A 13,125-nucleotide genomic window follows, 5' to 3' on the forward strand; every position below is an offset into this window, starting at 1 on the left:
GCAGTGAGGGAACCGCCAGAAGGCCCTCGGCGCTGGATCTCAGTGTCCGGGCTGAACGATGGGGGTGGAGACGCTCCTTCAGGTATACAGGACCGAGGCCGTTTAGGGCTTTAAAGGTCAGCACCAACACTTTGAATTGTGCTCATAATATGCAGGGGCGGGGGCAGGTGAAAAACTCCTGCTGTCAGGGTTTACTCTGAGCTATGGGGTGCCAACAGAATATTTTGGACCCAATACATTGTATGTGACTTGGGCTCTCTATCCCAATCCCATCTCTCTATGTAATCCATAGGCAATAACTAGAAGGGTAGATTTTGGGGCATGAGTGGGCCATGGCATTGCAGAGCCCTTTTACAAATTAAAAGTTATTTCTGTTTACCCTTTTCCTCGTGCTTTCTGCTCATTCGGTATGTATAGTATAAGGTTAAGGTGAGACCAGGTTGGTTGGTTGGTTGGTTGGTTGGGTTGTTGTTGTTGTTGTTGTTGTTGTTGTTGTTGTTGTTGTTGTTGTTGTTGTTGTGTTTTTAAAGGTATCAGTCTGCAATCTTCAACATTTTCTTTTAGGTTTCAAATGCAACAACCCGTCTGAACAAGAATGAAAATTATTAAATGTTCAAAGATGGGATGCTCTTCGCTGGGCTATGAAACCTAAGAACCGAAGCCAAGTGAAAATCTTCTTGCTTGGTTCCTGTACCCATCACCAGTGGAACAGTTTGCTCACTGCTGAGAAAGAGATCATATCCCCAGCTCAACTGCTCACTCAGTCGTGGGCTGTGCAATAACAAACGCACTGAGCGAGCCTAATCCCAGCCCAGGGCAGAACTGCTTGCTATGCCCCATTGATTCAAAGTGAAATTCAAAACTGCATTATCAGCACAAGCTCCAGAAATACACATACAGATTACTTGAAAAACCCAACGGCAGCAATTTATAGGCTTCCCCTCCAACATTTGCTCTCTCTCTCTTATATCCACCAATACAAAAGCAAACCTAGTGCAGGAAGAGCTCTTCTTTGTTCCACTTCCTGTTCCAGGAGAACCTTTTGGGTCGCCCCCAGCCCCACTGTCTTAGTGAGAAATAACTTGCTTTCCTGTCATCAACGTTCGCGTGTGGGCTTTTTTTTTATTTTAAAAAAACTAGTTTCATTGATGTGAAAAGGTGGTTGGAAAACCTCAAACATAAGTTCCAACAAAACAAAAACAAAACTTGGTACAAGTTATGCTGCAAGCTTCATCACATGTGCTAAGAACTAAGACCTCCTTGGTTTTTGGTAACTGTCTTCTGAGTAAACGTGCATCTGATCAGGCTAAACTGCTTTGCGGGAACAGAGAGTTCAGTCACCAATGGTTAGGTCAGGACAGGTCAGGAAGTTGGAAACCTTGTTGATCTAGATTTAAACGGTAAGCTATGAGCTGACCAGCGAAGGAAAGAGGGGGAATGCATAGAGGCTATTTAATTAAACCATAAATGAATCGTAAGGTATTTTATGTACATATAAATGGATAGCTGAGTAATCACATGACCTACTTTATTTTACTATTTTGAAGAGTGTATTTGTAGGTGTCTTGTATTTCAATGCTGACCAGTTCAAGTCTCGTTTTAAGAGAAGGAACCATAAAGAGAGAGGAGCTTGATGCCAGCAGACTGAGTAGGCATACAAATCACCTGGCATCTCCACCCCCACACCCGGGTGAGGTTCTATTACTATTTATTTATAGTAATAGAACAAGTCTGTTGTTGCAAAGGCTACCAAGGAGCTTTGTGGAACATTCAAGATCAGGGGTTGGCAACATGCAGCCCACGAAGACCGTTTTACAGGCCTACGAGTTGCCCCCAAACCGAGCCGCCCGTTCGGCAAGTCCTGTACACACTGTGCTAAGCGGCACAGCGTGGTGTGGGGGTTTGCTAAGCGGTGCCGGAAACACGCAGATACTGGAAATCGCGTCTGTGCATGTCCAGACGCTGAAAATTGCTTCTGCGCAGGCACAATTTCCGCCGCGGACACGCGCAGATGCGATTTCCAGCGTCACGCTGCGCCAGTCCGGCTCACAAACGATCTCCGTGGGAGCGATCCAGCCCATGGCCAGTAAACGTTGCCAACCCCTGTTCAAGACTAACAAATATATTGCCATGTAAGCCAGTTTGCATTGTAATGATGTGTTAGAAACCTTTTAAGGTACTCCAGTTACGGATAAAGAACCTCAACTCCAATCCCATGAAGAAAACATTGCATTACATGCTTTGTGCTGCTGTTCTGTTATTTTGCAGCTTTTATTACCACACCAGAAACAAAATTGGTCCAAAACTAATTGATTTGATTGAGAAGGGGGATACAGGGTAAAGTTCATGTACAAAGGGAAGCACACAAAATCCATTTAGGTACATTGAAATGTTTGGTGTTTTATTTTAAAAGCTGTAACGTTCTGTGCAAGTTGCTGCCTAAAAAATAAAATTTAAAAAAGGAAAATCTACATGGTTTAGCCAGTCTGCAAGCTATCAATATTACAAGCTTGTGCACATAAGCAACATTTACATCAAGTAATAAAAAAAAAATTGGAAAAAGAGGGGCACATGTTGCCATCAAGTAAACACCAGAGAGGTTGAAGGTTTTTTTAAAAAAAAATCTTGGAAGAAACAGATACTAGTCAGTTTAAAGTCTTTCTGCAGCTGGAATGCTTGGTGGCCTCAGAAGATGTCTGGGGACCAACAAGCTGGAAAGCTTATTCCAGTGGTTCATATTTCCTCAAGTTAACGGCTGTGGCTGTTCCAGTGGCTCCTTTTTCTGCAAAATTATACTAGGGGGAAGCTAGCCGCAGTAGCGATTCCACAGTGGTTTTTCCGATCTTTAGCCATGTAGATATAGCCTTTCTGGCCCCACTTCTCGCTCCAGCTGGGAAAAAACAAAAACGCAACATTACAGCTTTGCCTCTTGTTACAGGATTTACTTTTGTACCTCCACTCTCTCTCTCTCTCTCTCCCCCCCCCCCCGATAGTTTTGCACAGAATGCATAACAGATGGGCTGCTTCTCTGGCTGAAAGCAATACGACTAGCCAAAAGTGTTTGGGCAGCCTAGAAATCATTAGCCCCAAAGGAATGTTGTAGTGCCCTGCGTTATCTGTTTTCGGGACAGTTTATACATTCAGTGGATTCCAAACCAAAAAGCTGTTCTTGGTTTGTACAACTTCCAAGACTGGATGTCCCCAAACCTCAGCCAGAAGAAAACTGAACTTGCATATAAAAGGAGTTAAGTCTGACAGAAGTCTGATCACAGAAGTCTCAGTACCTGTTTTTCACAATCCAGTATTTCTTGCCATCTTCATCTGCACCCTCAAAGCCATAGCCAACGACAAGAACGCCATGATCCAGCTCTTCACTGCTACACTGCGGCTCATAATAAATACCTAGAAAGGAAGGAGTCAAAAGCACTGGGTTAGCTTCCAGAAGAGGAGCAACCTTTCCTTGCCTGCTTGGTCCAAAGTTATCCCTCTGAATACTCAGTCATAGGAACTGCCTTATACAAGAGACGAACCAGTGGCCTATGTAGCTTGGTAATGCCTTATACGGACTGCAATAGAGGAAACTGGAGTTCTTGGTAGAATGATGCAGGAAAAGAGGCGAAAAGGACACCAAGGACTCAGGCTAAAATAACAAGTCTCTTGTAGGTTTAATTCCTTGAGGTTTTGCAATACAAATGAAATGAAAACGCCTTTTTTCGGTATTCTTCCTCAGCTACTAGTGTCTTACGAGTTTTCAGGTCAAAGTGTACGAAATAATTGGTACACTTTGACCTGAAAACTCTTAAGACACTAGCAGTTGAGGAAGAATACCGAAACAAGGCCTTGTCCTGGCGTTTTCATTTCACCTGTATTACAAACCTCAAGGAATTAAACCTACAAGAGACTTGTTATTTATATGGACTGCAGGCAGCTTGCCCGGGCTTTTCAGACAGAAGTCTCTCTACCACTTCTGTTTCAGTGTATCTGAAGAAGTGTGCATGCACACGAAAGCTCATACCAAGAACAAACTCAGTTGGTCTCTAAGGTGCTACTGGAAAGAATTTTCTATTTTGTTACCACTGAACTGTAAGTCCTTGCCCTCTCAGTTGATGGGTGCCCCCTGACCAGAAAGTGTTAGCACCAAGCTAGTTTTGCCCAGTGGAAGAAACTGGCACAGGGCTCTATAAGCCTTGGCAGCTTGCAAAAGGCAACTATCTCCCCGCCAAACCTCTGCAGGAACTCACTAAGAATATGAGGAATGGGGAGTGTCTTATCTTTATGCAGAAGCAGCAAGAGCCTTGCAATGCTTCTGCAAAAACCACCCAGAACCCCACTACACCTCATAGATAAAGTGGCCTAAGGATGCACAAGGCTAGCACGCATCAGAGTACTGTTGCCCACGTTGAAATCAAACTGCACAATACTCCATTCATAGAATCATAGAGTTGGAAGAGACCACAAGGGCCATCCAATCCAACCCCCTGCCAAGCAGGAAACACCATCAAAGCATTCCTGACAGATGGCTGTCAAGCCTCTGCTTAAAGACCTCCAAAGAAGGAGACTCCACCACACTCCTTGGTAGCAAATTCCACTGTCGAACAGCTCTCACTGTCAGGAAGTTCTTCCTAATGTTCAGCCAAGTCCATTACAAATCATTTTCAGATCCTTAGACTAATGCTCACCTGACTCATAAAACTGGAAGGAGGTGTGACCTGCATCGATCGCCACAGAGACTGGCCCTACTGCAGCGACGGCCTTCATGAGGGCCCTTTCCCGCCCTTCAGGGATGTCCACAAAGCCGGTGTCGTTAGCAGAGTTGTATTCAGACTTGTACAAGCAATCTTCGTCATCCTTTGAAACAACAGTCACGTTGGTTGTGGTTCAGAATTCGGAAAGCCGGTGAATGCAAAAGAAAAGAAAACCCCCAAATAAAAATAAATACGCATCCAAATTTAAATAACCACAAACGACACGCGCACACAATGCTCTTCATTCAACTTACAGAAGATATACTGGACCAAACCATCTTCCTCCCAGATGTCATTACTCCAACAAAGACAGGGGGCACTAGAATAGTTGTTTTCTTGCATCAGCACGGTGTTGGATTAAGTTACCTTTGAGGTCCCTTCCAACTCTGATTCACATACATCATGGGTGGAAAACCCATGTCCCCCCAGATATCACTGGATTCCAACTCCCATCAGCCCCAGGCAACTGGGTGAATAATCAGAGATGATGGGAGTTGTAGTCCAGCATCTGAAGGGCCACAGAATCCCCATACATCTATCAATTCCCCACCACAGCACTTCTGACAAATCTCACATTCCACTCCCAGGAATCTCTACAATGCATGCAACATCTGCCCAGGCAAAACAGAGTTATGATGCCAAGAAAAAAAACTATGGATAACAGGGAAACGTTAGCAGAGACAGATTTCTTATCCGAACAGAACTGTCCTTTCATCTCCACAATGAAACGGCACCAGAGGTGTGCAGTATTGGAAAGACACGCCTGAATTCAAGAAACACTTTCTGAAGCAACTCAATATACAGCGGAGATGGGGAAATGATGGCTCCCCGGAGAATGCTAGACTAGCAGACTCAGCCAGCATGGCAGATGGTCAGGGGTAACATTATCTCGATGGCCACAGCTTCTCCCTTTCCAAAGTGTTAAGAATTTTATTTCTTTGCTGCCCGAGTCATAGGTGGGCCTAAGAAGCTAACAGCAGTTTAATGTTGCCTTACATCTGACTTGCCACCCAACAAGTGGCATTAGAGGCAACTAGAAAAATAAAACGGAATGTTTCATAAGAGAAGTTGTGGAAGAAAAGGTTTCAGTAGTGTAACTCTGAAAGCTATATAGTTTCACAGGAATTTGGAGAACGCTCAGCTGCTTATTGTAGTCTTTTAAGAATCCTATCAAGTCCTTGGAGATAATTAGCCGCAGCAACTCACTGATGTGTCAACAATGTAAACCTGTAGTTATTATTTTTAACTTGCATTGCGCAAGTAAGAGCTTTAAAGGGTTATCTAGCATGTGCAACCTAGTTAAATTCACCACAACACTATCATTGCCCAAGGCTTTCAAACCAATTCAGGCCAATGATGAAAGAGGGGGGGGGAGGGGAAAGGCTTAGTTGCCATTTTCATCTGCCGGGCTGCCAACAACTCCCATGTATGCTTGGCTTCAACCTCTTGCAACACAACTTCTGGAATTTCTTTTCGTGGGAGGTATGTTGACCTGGTAGATCTGACAAGAGAGGACAGGCAGGGAAGAAGCTGTCGGTCAGGAAGCCATTTCACCTTTCCAATGTAGGGGTAGGAGTCCTCAGAGTCAATGCCGCCATTGTCCTTTATGTACTGGAAAGCCTGGTCCATAAGGCCCCCATTGCAGCCCTGGTTCCCTTCGGGCCGAGAGCAATCCACAAGGTTTTGTTCACTCAGGGAGACCAGCTTGCCAGTTTTGCGAAAGTGCTGTCCTTCCAGGGCTCCGGTGGTACTGAATGCCCAGCAAGAGCCACACTGACCCTGAGGGCAAATGGGGAGAAATGAATTGGTTTAAAGCCAGGAAGAAGTTCAGTGCATGCTACTGTAATGCTTCTAGTAAAGCAGCGGGAGAAAATGCTGCTTTGACAGTGTCACTACTCCTTGTCTCAATTTTGATAGATAGATAGATATCTTTATTCGGCTATAAGCCCACAACAGGAGTAAAATAAAATAAAATAAAATAAAATACATTCAGGTTACAAAAGCAAACACATTATGAACATCGACACAGCAATTAAAAGACTAATGCACCCAGTCTTCTCAATTTTACAGGTAAAATAATGACAATAATATTACAAGGCCATTTAAGCTGGAATTTTTGAATAATATAATATCAATATTCTTGGAGTGTTCCATGGCGTATATGAGATAACTGAAATCAAGAATCTAGCAACCTGTAATGTTCTTTGGGGGATCGTATCTCGCAAGAAGCAAGCCAATTGTGTTTCAGAAGGATTATCAGTAATTTCCAAAATAACTGGGTTCAAAATTCTGGTCCCGGGTAAGATATATAATGGGTATTTAAATAATATGTGATGGAGCGACTCTATTGATTTGTTATCGCACATACATAGGACTGAAATTTTGCCATTTGAAAACTTACGTCTCGTAACATTTGATGGAAACGTGTTAAATCTTGCTTTAGCAAAAGCAAATCTATGTGATGCTACAGATAAAGTAGACAAATATGATGGAATCTGGTAGGTTGGCATAATGCCTGGATTCGATGGGGAACAAGTCGCGCTGCCCGTTGTGAGGTTTTGCTGTAAATCTACATCCTCCAATCGTTGCCTGACTACCCTAACTTCATGATCTCAGATGGCGAAATGCCATACTTCAAAAGTCTAGAACTCAATTTAGTATTTAATGGATGGGATTGATGGGAGTTGCAGTCCCAACAATTGGCGGGAGCCAGGTGGCCTAGACAGAAAACATACAATCTAGAGGCATTATTCAAGTTCAACGCATTCCAGTTAGGCAAAAGACACCCAAGGAAGGTACAAAGCAGGGCCTGAGTCCCCATCCCCTGTGGTTTAGCAAAGGCAAATCAATTTCACTAGCATCAAGTAAGAAAAACGCACTTTGTATTTCTGACCCCATTGCCAAGCATCCCTCAACCAATTCTCAAGGGATACTCACTGATTGACAGTTCTACACTGGGGACAGGGAGTGTGCTATTGTGTTCTGGCATTTAGTTGTTCACTCTGAGTACAGAATAGTTCCCCAGGAGCCTGATCCAACAGGCTCTTGTGTCCTCGGGTTCTTCAGCTACCTCCCATAACTAAAGTAAGGTAAGCCTACGGAAGCTGAAGTACCTCTTAGACATCCAACCACAGACTAAGCTGCTTGTGTTAGGCAAAGGAAAAGAGAAACCCCAGATCAGATACATACTTGATCCTTCACTGGTGTGACATATCCTCTATCTCTCCAGTCAACAGATCTTGGTGCCTCCAAGAAATTTGGTTCGAGGAACTGTGATCCTGAAAACTTCCTTTCCGTTTTGGAGCGTTTAAATCCATTCATGACTTGCCTAAATTCTTCATTAGTCTGAAGAAAGAGGAAATAAGTCAGCATGCCATCTAAGCAGTTACTCAAAGGGATGCAGCTGTGCAACTTGGCATTTACATACCATGTCTCCAAAATGATTCATTCCCAGTCTGTAGCTGTGCTTGCCCAGGCTGTGGTCCAGGTTGTGCAATTCAATCATCTTCAGGTTTTTCTCCCAGATCATTCTTCTCCAGCCTTCCTCCTTCTAAAAGGGGAAGAAAGCAACAAGGAAAACTTGAGCACCCAACAGCCTCTAACAGCTAAAGACATAGGCTCAATTCAGACACCAGACCATAGTTTGGGTTCTAAACCATAGTTTGTGACAAGCCATGGTTGGAACCTCTGTATATTCCTGCAAACCATGGTTGCATCCGTTTTTGTTTCCCTATCTATTTTGTATAGCTATGGCTCCAACTGCCATAAGGCTGCTTCAACTATGGTTTGTAAAGTCACACACCACACCAAATCATGGTACCCAGTTCTGGTTTACTGGCTCATTACAAATCATGATTCGTCCATCCAGGCATCATGCCAAGCCAGAATTCTTAAATGCGGCTTGCAATGACATCTGAATTGAGCAACGAAAAGTATGCCTGGCTTTTCTTTGCTGCTCTAAGCGGCTTACCATTGCTATGAAAAACATTTCAAACATTAGCCCTAATATTTGAGTAGTTCATACTTAACATGACTACTTTGAAAGCTTGGTATTCCCGTTAATAGGAAGCTACATTTTTTGTTCCCAAGATGAGACTTATTCAAGCAGCAAAATAATATTGAAAAATTCTTTTTGTATCTGATAATCAAGTACCTAGAGCACTTGAGTCTACCTGTACAGATTATTGCCAAGTGTTGTCTGTGTCCCCTAAGTTGACCATTATATCCGAATACCTAGGCTGGCAGACGGTTTCACCAACAGATACACAAACCATTTGTACAACTTTTGCTACCGCACATTTTCTGAACACCTTTTGCCCCTGCACACTGAGAGGTATGTAGTGACTCTCACCTCATGGTACTTCTTGTTATGCCACGATTTCCACATGCCCCAGTGACCATCCAAAGCAGGGTCCAGGCCTGGGGCGGCAAAGCATGCCTCCAAACTTAGGGCCAAAACGCATAGATAGAACTTCATGGTGAAACCTCTCTATAGGTTAAGAAAAAGATCTGATTAGACAGGAATCTCTCCTTCACTTACAGTGAGGAAACAATAGACAGAAACAGTTTTAATCGCCACTGATGAGGCCATGCAAACTATACAGAAATGAAATTCATTGAAGTGAGAATAAATTACTTGTTTAAAGTTTTGGTATAAATGCACCAGTGCTACCACAGAAGGCACCTAGTATGTATATACAACATGTTTCTGGTAGTGGTTCCGTGTCAAGTGAAAAAGTAGCACCAGAAACTAACCAAATGAGAGATATGAAAGGCCTACAGGTAGGTAGCAGTGTTGGTCTGCCATAGTCAAAACAAAAAAAAAAATAAAAAAAAAATCCTTCCAGTGGCACCTTAGAGACCAACTAAGTTTGTTCTTGGTATGAGCTTTCGTGTGCATGCACACTTGTTCAGATACACTGAAACGGAAGTCACCAGACCCTTAAATATCGTGAGGGAGTGGGGAGGGGTATTACTCAGAAGGGTGGTGGGAATGGGTGATCAGCTGATAGATGTGGAAAACCTGTTGACGGCAATTTTTACAGGGTCTTACAGGGAAAGGCAAGGGGTGAGATGGTTAAAGATAGCTTTGTCATGTATAATGAGATAAGAATCCAATGTCTTTGTTCAGACCAGGTTTCTCCATGGTTTTAAGTTTGGTGATTAGTTGCAATCCAGCCACTTCTCTTTCCAGTCTATTTCTGAAATTCCTTTGTATTAAGACAGCTACTTTGATATCTTTTATAGAATGACCCGGGAGATTGAAATGTTCTCCTGCTGGTTTCTCTGTCTTGTGATTCCTGATATCAGATTTATGTCCAGCAACTACTAAGCCCAGGTCCCCCAATCCTGCCAAATGTCCACAAATCACATCTCTAGCAATCCTATACTTTATATTTATCATAGCCCCCACCCACCCATCCTTTTCTCACCACACAAATATTCAATCGGAGTGAATTAGACTGGCTGCTTTACAGATTTTTCCTTTGCAGCTTAGATAAATAAGGCAGCGACCTTCCCCTCCCACCCCTCCCCAAATGTACTTTTCTCAAAGCCCTTGTCGAAGGCTGGAGAAAAACAGGAGGAATCTGCAAGCATTTTAATAGCTAGCGCTTTTCAGAAGCCTCCCGGGACACCGGTATGAGTCAAGCATTTTCCAGGAATCACTTCCGCTCTCCCGACATCCCAGTCTGGGGCGGAGTACCAAGGGGGGTGAAGGAAAGGGGGGGGGGGTCCTTGGGAAAAAAAACAACCAGCAGCAGCACGTGACCCCGCTCCAGTAAACAGACACGCGAGCGCCCCTCACATGATAGGCGGCCGAGGGGGGAGGGCGCTCAGGCGCCGGGCCCAGTGTAAACAAGCCCTTTTGGCTGCTGATCCGGAGCCAAATCGCTTGAGGGGAGGGAAGCGGCGCGGGGAGGACGGCGCTGGAGCAGAAGCGCGCTGCGGAAAGGGAAAGGGGGAAACCCCTAAACCCAGGAGAAGATGAGAAATCCCTGCTCCGGGCTGCCTCGAAGGGAGAGAAAGACCCGCACAGCAGCCAGCTGGGAAGGAAGGGTCTCGGGTCACGCCAGCGTCGCCAACGGGACCAACCACCCCAGTTGGGTGCGCCTTAAAAAAAAAAAAAAAACGCGCACAACCAAATCAGGCGCGCCCCAAATCCCCGCTACTCCCATTTCTAAAAGATGGGAAAGGGGGCTCCTGGGAGCGCTGGCCACCCAGGCAAACGTACATAAGCTCAGCCGAGCACCCAGGCGCCTCCTTGCAAGGCGGGCGAGACAAAGATACACACAAAAACACCCCATTAAACGGGCAGCGACGCCTCCCGGATTCATTTCTCCCCCGGGGAATAAAGAACCCGTCCCTCCAGAGTGGCTCCGAGCAGCCCAGGCCCCCGTTAGCAGCAGGAACCGCCCGGGGCGGCAGCGAGGGATGCTGGAGACGGAGCGCTCAGCCATTACGCAGAAAGGCCCGCGGAGAGGAGCGAAATGGAGGCTCTTGGCAACCTGCCTTGCAAACCCACCTTGTCGGCACCGAGGACAGAACACCCTTCTCGGATCGCCCCTGATCTTGTTCGTTTCGGGCCTGGGGGGGTTTGCTCTAAATGTGCACCGGCTTGCAGAAGCCCGGCCCCTGTTGCGCTTCCATTGGCTGCAAGGCGCAAAGGCGGAGCGAGGGCTAATCCTGCAAAAGTTCGTGACTCCCGATCCCGTGATCCGAGCGGTGCCCGGACCTGTTCCGTGATGGAAGAGGGGGAGGGAGGGGGGGTGATGTTTTGTTCTTATGGAAACCAGTGGGGCGGCCGAGGACAAATTTCTGGTTGTGGGTTTTTCTGGGAAATCATAGAGGCACTTTCAGAAGCCTCCGATGTGTAATTCAATTCTAAGCACTTTCAGAAGCTTTTCGATATGTGATTCAATTATAATAATATAGTCAGCAAGACGAGGGAAATCCTGTTTCAAAACAATGCCGGGGGGGGGGGGAGGAGACGTTGCAAGCAAGATATGATCCGAATGCCCTGAAGCGCAGCCAACGCGCATTCAGGCCATTCCACCTCGCAAGACGAGGCGTTGTTCTCTTCGTCCAACTCAAAAGCCTTCGCCGCCTCCAAAGCGCAAAAACAAACCAGCAGACGTGACGGTGGTTTACAAGACATTGGACTACAACTAAATTAAATGCAAATGAACTCGCGTTTCTTTATGTTTTCTACTATGCATGTCTCCAGGGGCGCACCTAGGGGTTGGTTAGATTGGCCCCATTGGCGTAGACAGGCTTTTTGTTGTTGTTGTTGTTTTGGGGGGGAGGACTTTTGTTGGGGGGCAGAACCGACGTCATTGGTCAGTAAGTTGAGTACAGTATTTCTGTTACTTATAGGGAGGCAGCTGCCCCCCGCCCCCCTGGCTATGCCCATGGTTGGCCCCCACCATGGGCACAACAATAATGGCATGGGCAGGTAATCTCTGCATTGTAGCAATGGTGGCTCCATTTTTCTCCATGTCTAGGTGTTTGTGCAAAACCCAACTGTGTCAAAAATGCAGAGCTGGTCACCTACTTCTCATTCCTGTTCATGCCCCCATCATCATACCCAGGACAATATGAACTAGGCCTGCTCAGTTAATGATATCAGAAGTTGCTTTGAAAAAACAAGTCTGGTCATTGGTACTTGCTCAGGCTGGCTGGCTGCAGCTCCTAAAGATCTCAGGTGTCTTCTCAAGTTTGCTATCCGAAACCCCAGATGGCAGAGAGTGAACCCAGGACTTTATTCCGTGCCACTGACTGGCTACAGATCAGGCCTGAAACATTTTTTAATGCCCTGTAGCAATCAGGCAGTGCCAAATAAATGAAAAACTTGCTGTTTTAAATGATTGTATGGAAGCCACTCTGGGCAGTGTGCAAACACTCAAAATAAATAAAATTTTGAGTTGTGCAGCCCAAAGTTCAACTTGATTTTTACTGCTAAGCAGTTAATGTAGGATGATAGTCTTAGAAAACATTTTCATTGACATCTGTGCCTTTCCCTCACAGAGGGAAGCATTTTCTTTATTTATTTTAACAAGATAAAAGTAACAAAGTGATGATAACTAAATTTAGCCTGTGTCAGACTCTGTAGTCTAGTATTGTCTGCTCAGGCTGAAGGTGCTGGAGGTTCCATCTGAGACCTTAAAATGCAAATAATGTCATCTGTCATGGACTGTGACCCTTTCCTTCACTCGTTATCAAATTCTTTGTCTTTAAACTTAATGGTTTTGATGCAGATTTTTCAATACCTTCAGAACTCACAAAACAGGTGCACACTTTTTTTTTTACATAATTCCATTGGTCTCTCACCCTTTCTTAAAACAGCTCAGATGCAGATTAATATTATATAACATTAAAACAG

General features: G+C 45.0%; 1 protein-coding gene across 1 annotated transcript; it reads right to left on the minus strand.

The window, feature by feature from the left end:
• Positions 1 to 2,614: 2,614 nt before the first annotated feature.
• On the minus strand, positions 2,615 to 11,499 carry CTSL (cathepsin L). The gene is made up of 8 exons (XM_033163761.1): positions 11,269 to 11,499; positions 9,097 to 9,234; positions 8,173 to 8,295; positions 7,935 to 8,090; positions 6,300 to 6,524; positions 4,680 to 4,848; positions 3,285 to 3,402; positions 2,615 to 2,890 (listed from the first exon to the last, which is right to left on the minus strand). The coding sequence occupies exons 2-8, from the start codon at positions 9,220 to 9,222 to the stop codon at positions 2,791 to 2,793; spliced, it is 1,017 nt and encodes a 338-aa protein (XP_033019652.1). The 5' UTR covers positions 9,223 to 9,234; positions 11,269 to 11,499; the 3' UTR covers positions 2,615 to 2,790.
• Between the last annotated feature and the right edge of the window lie 1,626 nt (positions 11,500 to 13,125).

The sequence above is a fragment of the Lacerta agilis genome, chromosome 11 (assembly GCF_009819535.1).
Source record: "Lacerta agilis isolate rLacAgi1 chromosome 11, rLacAgi1.pri, whole genome shotgun sequence".
Lineage (NCBI taxonomy): Eukaryota > Metazoa > Chordata > Lepidosauria > Squamata > Lacertidae > Lacerta > Lacerta agilis.

Bases quoted from the DNA above. Each gene is read 5' to 3' on its own strand.
- CTSL (XM_033163761.1), bottom strand. From the start codon at position 9,222: ATGAAGTTCTATCTATGCGTTTTGGCCCTAAGTTTGGAGGCATGCTTT. The intron at 8,296-9,096 runs GTGAGAGTCACT...TTCCCCTTTTAG, and splicing joins ATAACAAGAAGTACCATGAG to AAGGAGGAAGGCTGGAGAAG. The intron at 8,091-8,172 runs GTATGTAAATGC...CTCTTTCTTCAG, and splicing joins TGAATCATTTTGGAGACATG to ACTAATGAAGAATTTAGGCA.